General features: G+C 48.5%; 1 protein-coding gene across 1 annotated transcript in view; it reads left to right on the top strand.

Moving 5' to 3' along the window:
* The first annotated feature begins 231 nt into the window (after nt 1-231).
* Nucleotides 232-11,705, top strand: part of AADACL4 (arylacetamide deacetylase-like 4) — a 20,709-nt gene continuing 9,235 nt past the window's right edge. Inside the window, exons 1-2 of the mRNA XM_011962549.1 lie at nt 232-399; nt 6,778-6,994. Of these exons, the coding sequence (XP_011817939.1) occupies nt 232-399; nt 6,778-6,994 (385 nt within the window). The remainder of the gene's footprint in view (nt 400-6,777; nt 6,995-11,705) is intronic.

The raw sequence follows: 11,705 nt of genomic DNA on the forward strand, positions 1-11,705 counted from the left end.
GAGGGGCAGTATTGATTTTTCTGGGTCTCCACATTGCTTAGGGAAACAGGTTCCTCCAGCTCCCATTGGCTCTTTTGTGCATCCCCTGAGAAGCCAAGTCAGGCCACTGTGTCAGGCTTAGCCCAGAGAGAGTGGGGTGGAGGAGGCGGAGGGTGTAACCCAGCCAGGTCCTCTTCACAGAAGCTCTCAGGCAAGCTCCTCAGGGCAGCAGCTCCTCGAGGCCCCAGGAACATGGCTGTCCCATGGCTAGTGCTACTCTTGGCATTGCCCGTTTTTTTCCTGGGTGTCTTTGTCTGGGCTGTCTTTGAGCACTTCCTCACCACGGATGTCCCTGCTACCTTGCAGCATCCTGCCAAGTTGAGATTCCTGCACTGCATATTCCTCTACCTGGTCACTTTGGTGAGTTTACTCTCAGGCTACGTCATAACCTCGGGGCTCCTTCTCTTGCTCTCAGTAGCTTACCCTCTTTTCCCTCTTTCACTTCCCTTCTGTCTCTCTCTCTTCAGACTCCCTCAAGATAGACTTGTCTCTTCTGTATCTGCTGTTCTGTTTCCCTCTCCCTCTCCTCCCTTCATTCCTTCTCCCTTCCCATAGCCTGCCTGCCTTTCTTCCTCCCTCCCTCCCTTCCTTCCTTCATTCCTTCCTTCCTTCCCTCCTTCTCTCCCTCCCTTCTTTCCTTTTTTCCTTCTTTCCTTTCCTCCCTCCCTCTCTCCTTCCTTCATTCTCTCTCTTCCTCCCTATCTCCTTCCCTCCCTCCCTCTCTGCCTGCCTGCCTGCCTTCCTTCCTTCCCTCCCTTCCTTCATTTTTCCTTCTTTCTTTCCCTCCCTCCTTCCTTCCTCCTTCCCTCTCTCCTTCCTTCATTCTCTCTCTTCCTCCCTATCTACTTCCCTGCCTCCCTCCCTCCCTCGTTCATTCGTTCCCTCCCTCTCTCCCTTCCTCCTTCCCTCCCTCCCTCCCTTCCTTCCTTTCTTCCTTCCTTCCTTCCTTCCTTCCCTCCCTCTCTTCCTTCTTTTGTTCCTTTCTTCCTTCCTCTCTCCTGATCTCTCTAACTCCTTTCCTTTCTTCCTTCAGCATCAAATATTTACCAAGTGCCAATCACTGGACTTTATTCTGAGAATTCAAAAACAATTTCAGACTTACAGACTTGTGGCCTGACAGCCCCTGCACCTCCTTCAGCCGCACCATCTTTCACCCTTGGTGCACTGACTTGCCTACAGGTTGTTTCTATTTTATTTTACTTTTTTGAGACAGGGTCTTGCTCTGTTGCCCAGGCTGGAGTGCAGTGGTGCAATCATGGCTCAAGGCAGCCTCAGCCTCCTGGGCTCAAGCAATCCTCCCATCTCAGCCTCCCAAGTAGCTGGGACTACAGGTGTGCACCACCATGCCTGGCTAATTTTTGTACTTTTGGTAGAGACAGGGTTTCGCTATGTTGCCCAGGCTGGTCTGGAACTCCTGGGCTCAAGCAATCTGCCCACCTTGGCTTCCCAAAGTGTAGGGATTACGGGTGTGAGCCACCGCCCCTGACCTCACAGGTGTTTTTTTCCCTATTCGTCTCTGTAAGCCCAGTTCCACTCACAGAGCCTGATATCTGGTAGGTGCTTACCTTTGTTGATACAATCATACATGGATTCACCCAGCTTTTCTGAGTGGCCGTGCCAGCCAGGCTCTGAGCAGGGCTTAGGGGTTGGGGGTTTGGGGTGGACCAGCACACACCTAGAGCTGCAGTGGATTTGGAAACAATGGTTTGACCTCTTGTTTGTGGCAGGCAACCTGAGTTAACCCCGGTGTCCCAACCCTGGGTGGAGACCTCATGGAAGCTAAACAGCTCCTGCTGATCGCAGGGCAGCTGTGGAGGAGGATGAGGGGGCCACGCTCAACTGACAGCAGGGCTTAGGAATAAGGAACAGAGACAGCAGCCGGACTGCTTGAGTGTGTCCCAGCTCTGCCACTCACTCACTGCGCGGTCCTGCACCGTTTACTTAACCTCTCTGTGTCTCAGTTTCCTCATCTGAGAGGGTTAATATGTTTATAGAGATGTTTAGTCATTTCATAAAATACGTTTCTGTGCAGCTGGAAGTGTTCCCGGGGGTAACAAACACATTCTCTAAAAGATCGCTTTTAGAGAAATGAACAAGTTCAGTGTGCAATGGCATCGATGCTACTGACTCAAGGAGACAGGGCAAGGACGTAGGAAGTACTCTTGTCTCTGTCATGTGGGGAATGCAACCAGCCTGGAATTAGGCGGTCTCAAGCCAGTGGCTGCAATCCACATGGAGTTACTGGTTGGGTTAGAGCCCCAGGACAAGGGACTCTGAAACAAGGGAAATTGAAGCCCAGGACTTCAAACGAGGGCCTAGGATGTCCAGGTGGCCCAGAGAAATGGTGACTTTTTTTTAACCTTCTGTGTTTCTCCTCAAAAGTAGTCTACAAGCTAAGCATCTACTGACGACAGCTGCTACGGGCTGCTCACAGCAGACTCTGAGATGGGTCTGCAGCCACTGAAAGGGTGGGTTCAGCTTGTGGCGTCCTCTCTCGATCCCCCCAGCACTGGGGCCTCCCGGGGCGCACTGCCCATCGTGGGGTGACGATGATGAGGATGAAGACATGTTCATTGGGTTCCAGAGGACAGATAGACAACACAGGAACAAAAAGTTTAGGGAGGACAAGGAAAAAGCTGAAAAGAGCGTATGGCCAGGAAATCAAGAGCTTTGTTTTGGTGTCAGACCAACCCTCTGAGCCCTGAAGCCCTCACTTACTCTCTTTGTGGACTCATGTTTTTAAGCCTTTATTTTCTTCTCTGAAAAGTGAGGATTTTTTTTCTGAGACAGGGTCTCACTCTGTCACCCAGGCTGGAGTACAGTGGCATGAACATGGCTCACTGCAGCCTCCACCTCCTGGGCTCAAGTGATCCTTCCACCTCAGCCTCCCACGTCGCTGGGACCACAGGCGTGTACCATCACATCATGCCTGGCTAATTTTTTGATATTTTGTACAGATGGGGTCTTGCTATGTTGCCAAGGCTGATCTTAAACCCCTGGATTCAAGCAGTCCTCCTGCCTTAGCCTCCCAAAGTGCTAGGATTACAGGCGTGAACCACTGTGTGTGTCCCTGGGGAGGCTTTTTATGGGGGGATGTGGGGATTAAATGAGAAAAGCATTGAAAATGCACAGCACAGTGCTGGGTACTTAGAAAGGCTCAGTAAAAGTCAGTTATTCATAGTATGCTTATCAAATCCCTGAAGGCAAGGATGTAGCATTTCTTGAAATTATTATAGATTTAAAAGTTGCTATGGACAATTTCAGCCTTACTAAAAAATACGAAGGTAATATAACAGACACTATTGCTATTCTTTCTCTTCTTCTTCATTTTTTTTTTTTTTTTTTTTGAGACAGTCTCAGTCTCTCACCACCTAGGCTGAAGTGCAGTGGGACAATCATGGCTTACTGAAGCCTCGACCTCCTGGGCTCAGGTGATCCTCCCACCTCAGCGTCCTGAGTAGCTAAGACTATAGGCGCCTGCCACCATGCCCAGATAATTTTTTGCATTTTTTATAGAGATGGGGTTTTGTCATGTTGCCCAGGCTGGTCTTGAACTGCTGGGCCCAAGAGATCTGCCTGCCTCGGCCTCCCAAACTGTTAGGATTACAGACATGAGACACTGCACCCAGACACTATTGCTTTTCTTTTGTGTTTTTGAGACAGAGTCTGGCTCTGTTACTCAGGTTGGAGGGCAATGGTGAATTTTCAGCTCACTGCAACCTCTGCCTCCCATATTCAAGCGATTCTCCCGCCTCAGCCTCCCGAGTAGCTGGGACTACAGGTGCGTGCCACTACGCCTGGCTAATTTTTTGTATTTTTTGTAGAGATGGGGTTTTACCATGTTAGCCAGGATGGTCTCGATCTCCTGACCTTGTGATCCTCCCACCTCAGCCTCCCAAAATGCTGGGATTACAGATGTGAGCCACTGCACCTGGCCTGGTTTTCTTTTAAAGGGCAAACAATGCAATATTTGTCAAGGAGTTTCAACAGCTATCTAAAATTCTGGACCTCAGATATTTCTTTTCTTTTCTTTTTTTGAGATGGAGTCTCACTCTGTCACCCAGGCTGAAGTGCAGTGGCACGATCTCGACTCACTGCAACCGTCACCTTCCAGGTTCAAGTAATTTTCTCACCTTAGCGTCTCGAGTTGCTGGAACCACAGGCATGCACCACCATGCCCGGCTTTTCTTTTCTTTTTTTTTTTTTAAATTTTTTGTAGAGATGGGGTTTCTCCATGTTGTCCAGGCTGGTCTTGAACTCCTGGGCTCAAGCAATCTGCCTACTTTGACCTCCCAAAGTACTGGGATTACAGGTGTGAGCCACCGTGCCCGGCCACTGGACCTCAGATATTTTTAAAATCTTGATACTCCCATGTATAGTCTTAATAATCAGTTTTCCTCTCTGCCTCTGTCCTGTTACCAGCTATAGAAAATGTGGACTCAGAATCGGAAAACCAAACCAAAACCGAAACAATGTAACTTCGTGGCGGAGCCAGTGGCCATCACACAGTGCAGTGTGGTGTTACACCTCCCCAGGTAGTGCGATGCCTATGGAGGGTTAACATCACACTGCATTTTTCAAAATCCCCTAAACAAACATGTCTTGTTCTAGATGCTGGAGACAGAGGGGAAGGTGCTGAGACCTTAGATCATGAGAAGCGTTTGATTTGGTGTTAGGAAAAAACATGGGTGATCATATCCACACAGTAAAGCCCTGGAGGAGTTCTAAAGAAATCTTTCGAGGCAGAGGTTGCAGTGAGCTGAGGATGCGCCACTGCACTCCAACCTGGGCGACAGGGTACTGAGGGTCTCCAAGAAGGCAGTGGCCATTACTGTGAGAGGGAGGAGGACGGCCCCACATGAACATAGCCCTTGAGGCTGGATATGAAAGTCAGTTTGGTGTCTAACCACCTGCTGAATAGGTAAGAAAGGCTCCCAGGAAACAAAGGGAGGCATGGAGAAACCCACAGTGTGTGGGCAAACAGGGCAGACAACCGGGGAGATTAGGGCTGGGGCCAGCCTACCCCGACAACAGGTGCCACGACTTAGGGAGCTCACAGCTGAGCAGGTGAAGATCCATGCTGGTGCAACATAGAGGCCTGGGATTTTCAGATGTGGGTCAGTTGATGGGAAAAGCAGGTGACCTCCACCTTGCGGATCAACTCGTTCTCCTCCAACTAAAGCAGGGAAATCATTATTTTGTTTGGAGTTCCTTTAGGAGGACCTCTTCATGGAGGGAACCCACTGGGGTAGTCCGTGGGACCTCGGACAAGACCCAGTGGGTGCAAGCAAGAGAAAGGGTGGGGCTCACACTGGCCAGGACCCACTGGGGAGACACTCTATGTAGGTGGTCACATCCCATCCTCACACCTCATCTTTGGATCATACACACCATGCCTCTCATTTTGTAAACAAGGAAAATTGAAGCTCAGAGACAGTGATGCACAAGCCTTTTCAGTTCATTGGAGTTTGGGTTCAGACTTGAGCTTGGATAGGCTTGGCTCCGAAACCCAAGCTCTTTCTTATTTAGCAGTTGAGAACACACATTTTGCATCTTACTTGTTGAACAACCCTGGGCAAGGAACTTGACTTTGGCATGTCTTAATTTCCTGATTTGTAAAATGGAGCTGATAATTGTGCCTGACTTAGAAAGGTTGCTGAGAAATTTAATCAAGTTAATGATCCAAGCCACTTGGGCCAGTACTGGCACATTGTAAATGTCTAATAAGTATCAGCTGTTCTTGTTCTTGTCATTCTTATCATCCCTTGCTGTTTTCCTTATGACAAAGACACGCTCCAAATGTGAGGTCTGTGGGAGAGATTATCCAGAATCACTGAAATGTACTTAATACATGAAATATGACACCTTGTAACTATATTTTGAAATATTCAGATGCTGAATTGTTTATAAGTAGAGTGACCATATTAGTTTAAAAACACATTACTCCCTTGACCTGAGCCCACAACAGACATCCCTAATTGCTCACGTTGCTCTTTTTCATTGAATACGGATACAGTCAGGAATCATTCCTAACCCAGAAGAATGACGTGTTGATACAGGTGAGGAACTATCTTTGCATCCCAGACTGGGGAGAGTCCAGCACAGAGCTATAGAGAGGGAAGTTGCCGGCCAGTTGCCTTGGCCAATTGGCTTTTCTTCTTTTCTTTTTTTTTTTATTCCGAGACGGAGTCTCTCTCTGTTGCAGTGGCACGATCTCGGCTCACTGCAACCTCTGACTCCCAGGTTCAAGTGATTCTCCTGCCTCAGCCTCCTGACTAGCTGGGACTACAGGCGCTCGCCACCATGCCCAGCTAATTTTTGTAATTTTACTAGAGATGGGGTTTCACCATGTCGGCCAGGATGGTCTTGATCTCCTGACCTCGTGATCTGTCCGCCTCAGCCTCCCAAAGTGCTGGGATATCAGGCATGAGCCACCACGCCCAGCCAACAATTGACTTTTCTAAGTCAGTGACTTCTTTCCAGTCAGCCCCAAGCTAGGCTACCCTTTGGCAAATTCACATCATTATGTAATCAAGAGCCTTTGGGAAGAAAAGTTGGAAAATCCAGCCCCCTACCTGGACACAATCCAGAGCCCATGGATTCCTGAAGAGCCCCCTGTACCTACAGGAGGCAGGTGAGAAACTATGAAAACATCCTAACAATTCTAAGTGTCGGGGAATCTACCGTCCGGATTCTAACCTCTCCTAACGTCTGGCTTTCTTTGATTACCTCCAACAGGGGAATATATTTGAGAAGCTGGGAATTTGCTCCATGCCCAAATTTGTCCGTTTTTTACATGATAGTGTGAGAATTAAAAAGGACCCTGGACTTGTGGTGATCGACCTGCGTTTTGGGACGATACCCGTGAGGCTGTTCCAGCCCAAGGCAGCATCCTCCAGACCCCGGCGAGGCATCATCTTCTACCATGGAGGGGGCACAGTATTTGGGAGCCTGGGTAAGGGGCTTCCCTGTGGCTTTGCAGAGGAAGGGCCTCACCTGCATGCGTAGCCTAGCTCATGCCTCCCACAAGAACCCTTCTGCTGTAGCTTAAAGGAATCAGTTGTTGGAGATTTTTATAGCGTTAATAGCCCAGACTAAGGGCTTTGGGCTCAGGTCAGTAGATGGTGTGGCAGCCTACATGGGAAACCTTTTCTTTTCTATAATATGATAGTCTCAGTCAAGATGGGGATAGCAGTGTCATGGCGGGGCTGTCACAGAGGCTGTGGACTCCTCTCTCCCCTTTCTACTCACAGTCATTGGCCTGCCCTGTCTCAGCTACAATGATTCCCAAACCCATGTATTTCCCTCTAGCTCTGCAGTATCGCCATGGCCCAGGACCCCATCCTTGCTTGCCTGCCCCCTTGCACCCCAGCCTCCCAGCCATGGGTCTCCCTGGGTCACCTCTTGCCCCTCACATCTGGTCCCCACCTAGCAGCCAGAGGGATCTTTTAAAAATACAAGTCAGAGCTTGTCAGTCCTGCACTTAAATCTCTCCTGTGCCCTTCCATGAAACCCAAACTCCTCCCACAGCCTCGCCCGGGTCACCTGTGGTGTCCCTTAGCCGTTCACTCAGCTGCAGTCCCCATACCTGCCTATCTGCTGCAGACACTTCAGCTCCTTCTCACCACCATTCTCGACATGCTGTTTCCTCAGCCTCAAAAGATACCCTTCCCACCCTTGACATTGCATGGCTGACTACCCCTGATTCTTTCAGTTGCATCTCAACTGTCCCTCCCCAGAGTGGTCTTGCTACCAGTGGGCTGGGGGATGTCCCCAAAGGCCAGTGGGACCTCCAGCTGGTGTCCCTGCTCTGGAAACTGTTGTGAGAATGAATTCAAGCACAAGTCAGAACACAGTGAAAATACAGAGATTTGTTGCAAAGGGAAAAGCACACACTCAAGAAAAGGGAGTGGGGTGGACTCGAGAGAGACAGGCTCAAAGAAACACTACCTTTATGTGTTTCTTTAACCAAGGGGTGTGTGTGTGAGTCTCCTGTTTTTCTGAGGCTGGTTTAGAAACAACAAGCATTGCCAATAAGGAGGGCTTTCTAGGGCCTGATAAAGTGCCTTCATTTATTGGGATGTCTAGGAAGTCCCATCCTTGTAGGGGACTGGTGGGAAAAATTTTAGTTGTAATAGTCACAAACCTTCTTGGAAGGCCTGAAGGTTCTTGCAAAAATCTCAGGATAAGGTTATGGCTGAAGGCAACCTAATCCTTACCTTGAGTAAAGAGCTTAAAGTAGGTACAAAGGAAGATAGAATAGTTTATCCAAATAGCTTGTTTCCTCATGTGGTCCTAAGACTAACCTTTGATGATTCGTGGGCAAGATGGCCCTCTCTGGGGTAGGGGCGACCAGATTAATTACCCACAGGTGTGTTGACTCAAGCCGTTGTCAATTAATCTTTACTGAATAAATACGAGTCTTGCTGGCTGGTCAGGGCCGTGGCCACTGACTCTTTACGGCATCTTGCTTGGTGTCTGTCAGTGACTCGGACACTCAGCTGACTGGCAAAGCAGAATATCTGTGTCAGTGCATGTTATTCATCCATTGTTGAGTCAGGGTCTCACACATCCCAATAAACGAATGGGACATTCTGTCATCACTAGAAACGCATGAGTTACTATATAGTGTCCTAGCCTGCAGCTCAGGGGTAAAGTAAAGCACTTTGATTTTGGGGTGCCATCAACACCTGTGACACTGTAGCTTTTGGAGGATAAGGGCCCAGTATGGCTGTTTAGGAGAGAGTAACTGGCCCCTGAGTCAATTACGACATTAATATTTTTACCAGCCACATCAAGAGTCACTGAGGCTGCTCAGTTGTGATGACCATGACTTTTATGGGGGCTGCCAGGAACCTCAGGCCTCTTCAGTTCTCAGTTACAGCCATGGCATCAGGTGTCCTTCTCTCCCTTCAGAGCTCAGAGCAGTCCCTTTTCCAATGGCCCTTCCGCTGGCAGTGAGGGTAGGGTCTAGGTGGGCTCCCTGGCTGGGACAGTCATTGCTTCAGTGTCCCGGCTTTTCACACTTGAAGCAGTAGCCATTGCCTGTAGGTCTGCTGTTAGGTCTGTTTGACCCATGGGTGACACGTCCATCTGGGTGACCCTCGGTTTGTGAGGCACTGGTTGCAGCATTACAATGACGGCTATCATGTGGGCCTGCTCTTCATCCCATTGTTTGCCATGCCGGGTCTTTTCAGCCTTTTCAGCCCTGTCCCTATTATTGAATATCCCAAAAGCCACATCAAGCATTTGATTAACAGGCATTTAGAGTCCCAAAGCCAATTTCTGTAATTTTCTCCTGATGTTGGGCACTGATTGGCTAATAAAGGGTTTTGATAAAGAGCCATGAAGGCCTATATATATGGTATTTCAGTCAATTTCTCCTGACATTCACAAAAAAGACATAATCGCAAGACGGTATTAAAATTTAGGGTTTCATTCTCTGGCCATTGCACCCTATTTTCCAACTTATATTGGGGCCAAATGGTGTTATAGAAAGAAATGAGTTTCTTCTAAGCCCATCAAGTTTAAAATTATTACAGTTTTTAAGAGTACGTTTCAAATGGCCTTGGCTTGTCCTTGGCATGACTTGAGAGAGAAGGGGAAAATAACAGTATGGTTCCCTCATGGATGGACTGATCCTGGCATTTTATGAAACGTCCCTTGTGATTGGCCAGCTCCATGGCCAAGCCAAGGAGACAGGCATCCCACTTCTCTTGGTTGGCTGCCTCAGTGTCCAGGCATCCCTGGAACCCTACTGTCCTCGGCATCCAGGCATCCCTGGAGTCTCAGTGTTGCCCAGGCATCCGTGGCCCCTGAAGCTTTGGAAATGGGAAGGTCGAGAAGGGCAAGTTGTGGGCTTGCAAGCTTGCTGATATCCATCTGAACATTTACTGCCAGGTAAAGCTTGGGAGTGGAGATGATTCAGTATGGCCAAAAAATCGAGACCTTGAAGGGACCCCCCCCTTGGCATTCCAGAGAACAGTATCTAAGGGGCCTATCCTGCTGTGTCTAAAGAGCTCACTAAGCTGTCGGGTGAAGTGTGAGGAAGAAGCACGAGAAGAGAAAATCACAACAGTAGGGTTTAAAGAAAGACAAGAAGGAGAAAACATTTCCCAACTAGCATCAGTGTCTTGGCACAGCTGGTCCCTTGGGAAAACAGAAGACCCTTCCCAGGAAAAAGTCATAGTGTTCCTTGGAAACCATCCATCCACTGCCTGGTATGGGTTTTTACCCTACCACTCTCATTAGCCTCATGTCAGGGAGGTCCATGGTGCCTCAAAGCTACTCAGTGTAAGGCAGGGCATGGCAGCTTATGCCTGGAATCCCAGCACTTTGGGAGGTTGAGACAGGAGGACTGCTTGAGCTCAGGAGTTCAAGACTGGCCCTGGCAACATGGTGAAACACCCCTTCTCTACAAAAAACACAAAAGTTAGCTGGGCTGGTGGGGCATGCCTGTAGTCCCAGCTACTTGGGAGGCTGAAGCAAGAGGACTGTTTGAGCCCGGGAGGCAGAGGTTGCAGTGAGCGAAGATCACACCACTGCACTCCAGCCTGGGTGACAGAGAAAGGCTGTCTAAAAAAAAAAAAAAAAAAATCAAACAAACAAAAACCAAAATTACTCTGTGTAGGCTGAAAATTTCTCATCTCTGCTTGTCGCTCATCAGGGTGAATTGGGTTTTCCAGTCTGAGGGAGCAGTGGGGAGGTAGGCTGTAGTTAGCTCCAAGAAACAAGGAAGAAAGTAGTAATTCCAGAGAACAAGAGGACTCCAACTAAGGTTGGAGCGGGGCTTACCAGTTGCCAGTGGTTCTAAAATGGGAGTGATGATGTCCCTGGCTGGCTTGCCACAAAGATGATACTGCTGGGCTGGGGGAGGTTCCCAAATGCCGGTGGGACATTGACCCTCCCCAGTGTTCAGGTTCTTGACACTATCATGAGAATGAATTCAAGGACGAGTCAGAAAATGGTGAAAATACAGAGATTTATTGCAAAGGGAAAAACACATAGTCAAGAAAAGAGTGCAGGCAGACTTAAGAGAGACACGCGCGAGGATTGGGGCGGCTACTTTTATAGGTTTCTTTAACCAAGGGGTGGAATATTCATGAAAATTCCTGGAAAATGGTGGAGTTTTCTCGGAACTGTGGTGGCACCCATTTGTACACCAAATATGGGTGTCCCAGAACTGCCATGGTACTAGTGGGTGTGTGTTTAGTATGCTGATGAGCATAGAAGGAGGTCATAGGAGAGACTCAGGTCAAATCCAGTGCCATGTTGGGTCTAGTCGGTCTTAGCCAGCTTGGTTCACACCCTGGCTTTTCAGGGTTTTATCAGTCTCTAGCTTCTGCAGTCATTTCAAGTTTCCTTTTGCTCATTGTGTGAAACTGCTGCCTGGAATTGTCTTGTCTTCTCTTCTCTTCTCTTTTCTTCTCCTCTTCTCTCTCTCCTTCCTTCCTTCTTTCCTTCCATCCTTTCTTTCTTTCTTTCTTTCTTTCTTTCTTTCTTTCTTTCTTTCTTTCTTTCTCTCTCTCTTCTTTCTCTGCCTCTCTTTCTTTCTGTCTTTCCCTCTCCCTCTCCTCCCTTCCTTCCTCCCTTCCTTCCTTCCCTCCCTCCTTTTCTTTCCTTCCTTTTCTTTCTTTCTTTCTTTCTTTCTTTCTTTCTTTCTTTCT

This window comes from Colobus angolensis, unplaced genomic scaffold (assembly GCF_000951035.1).
Source record: "Colobus angolensis palliatus isolate OR3802 unplaced genomic scaffold, Cang.pa_1.0 Scaffold596, whole genome shotgun sequence".
NCBI classification, from domain to species: Eukaryota; Metazoa; Chordata; class Mammalia; order Primates; family Cercopithecidae; genus Colobus; species Colobus angolensis.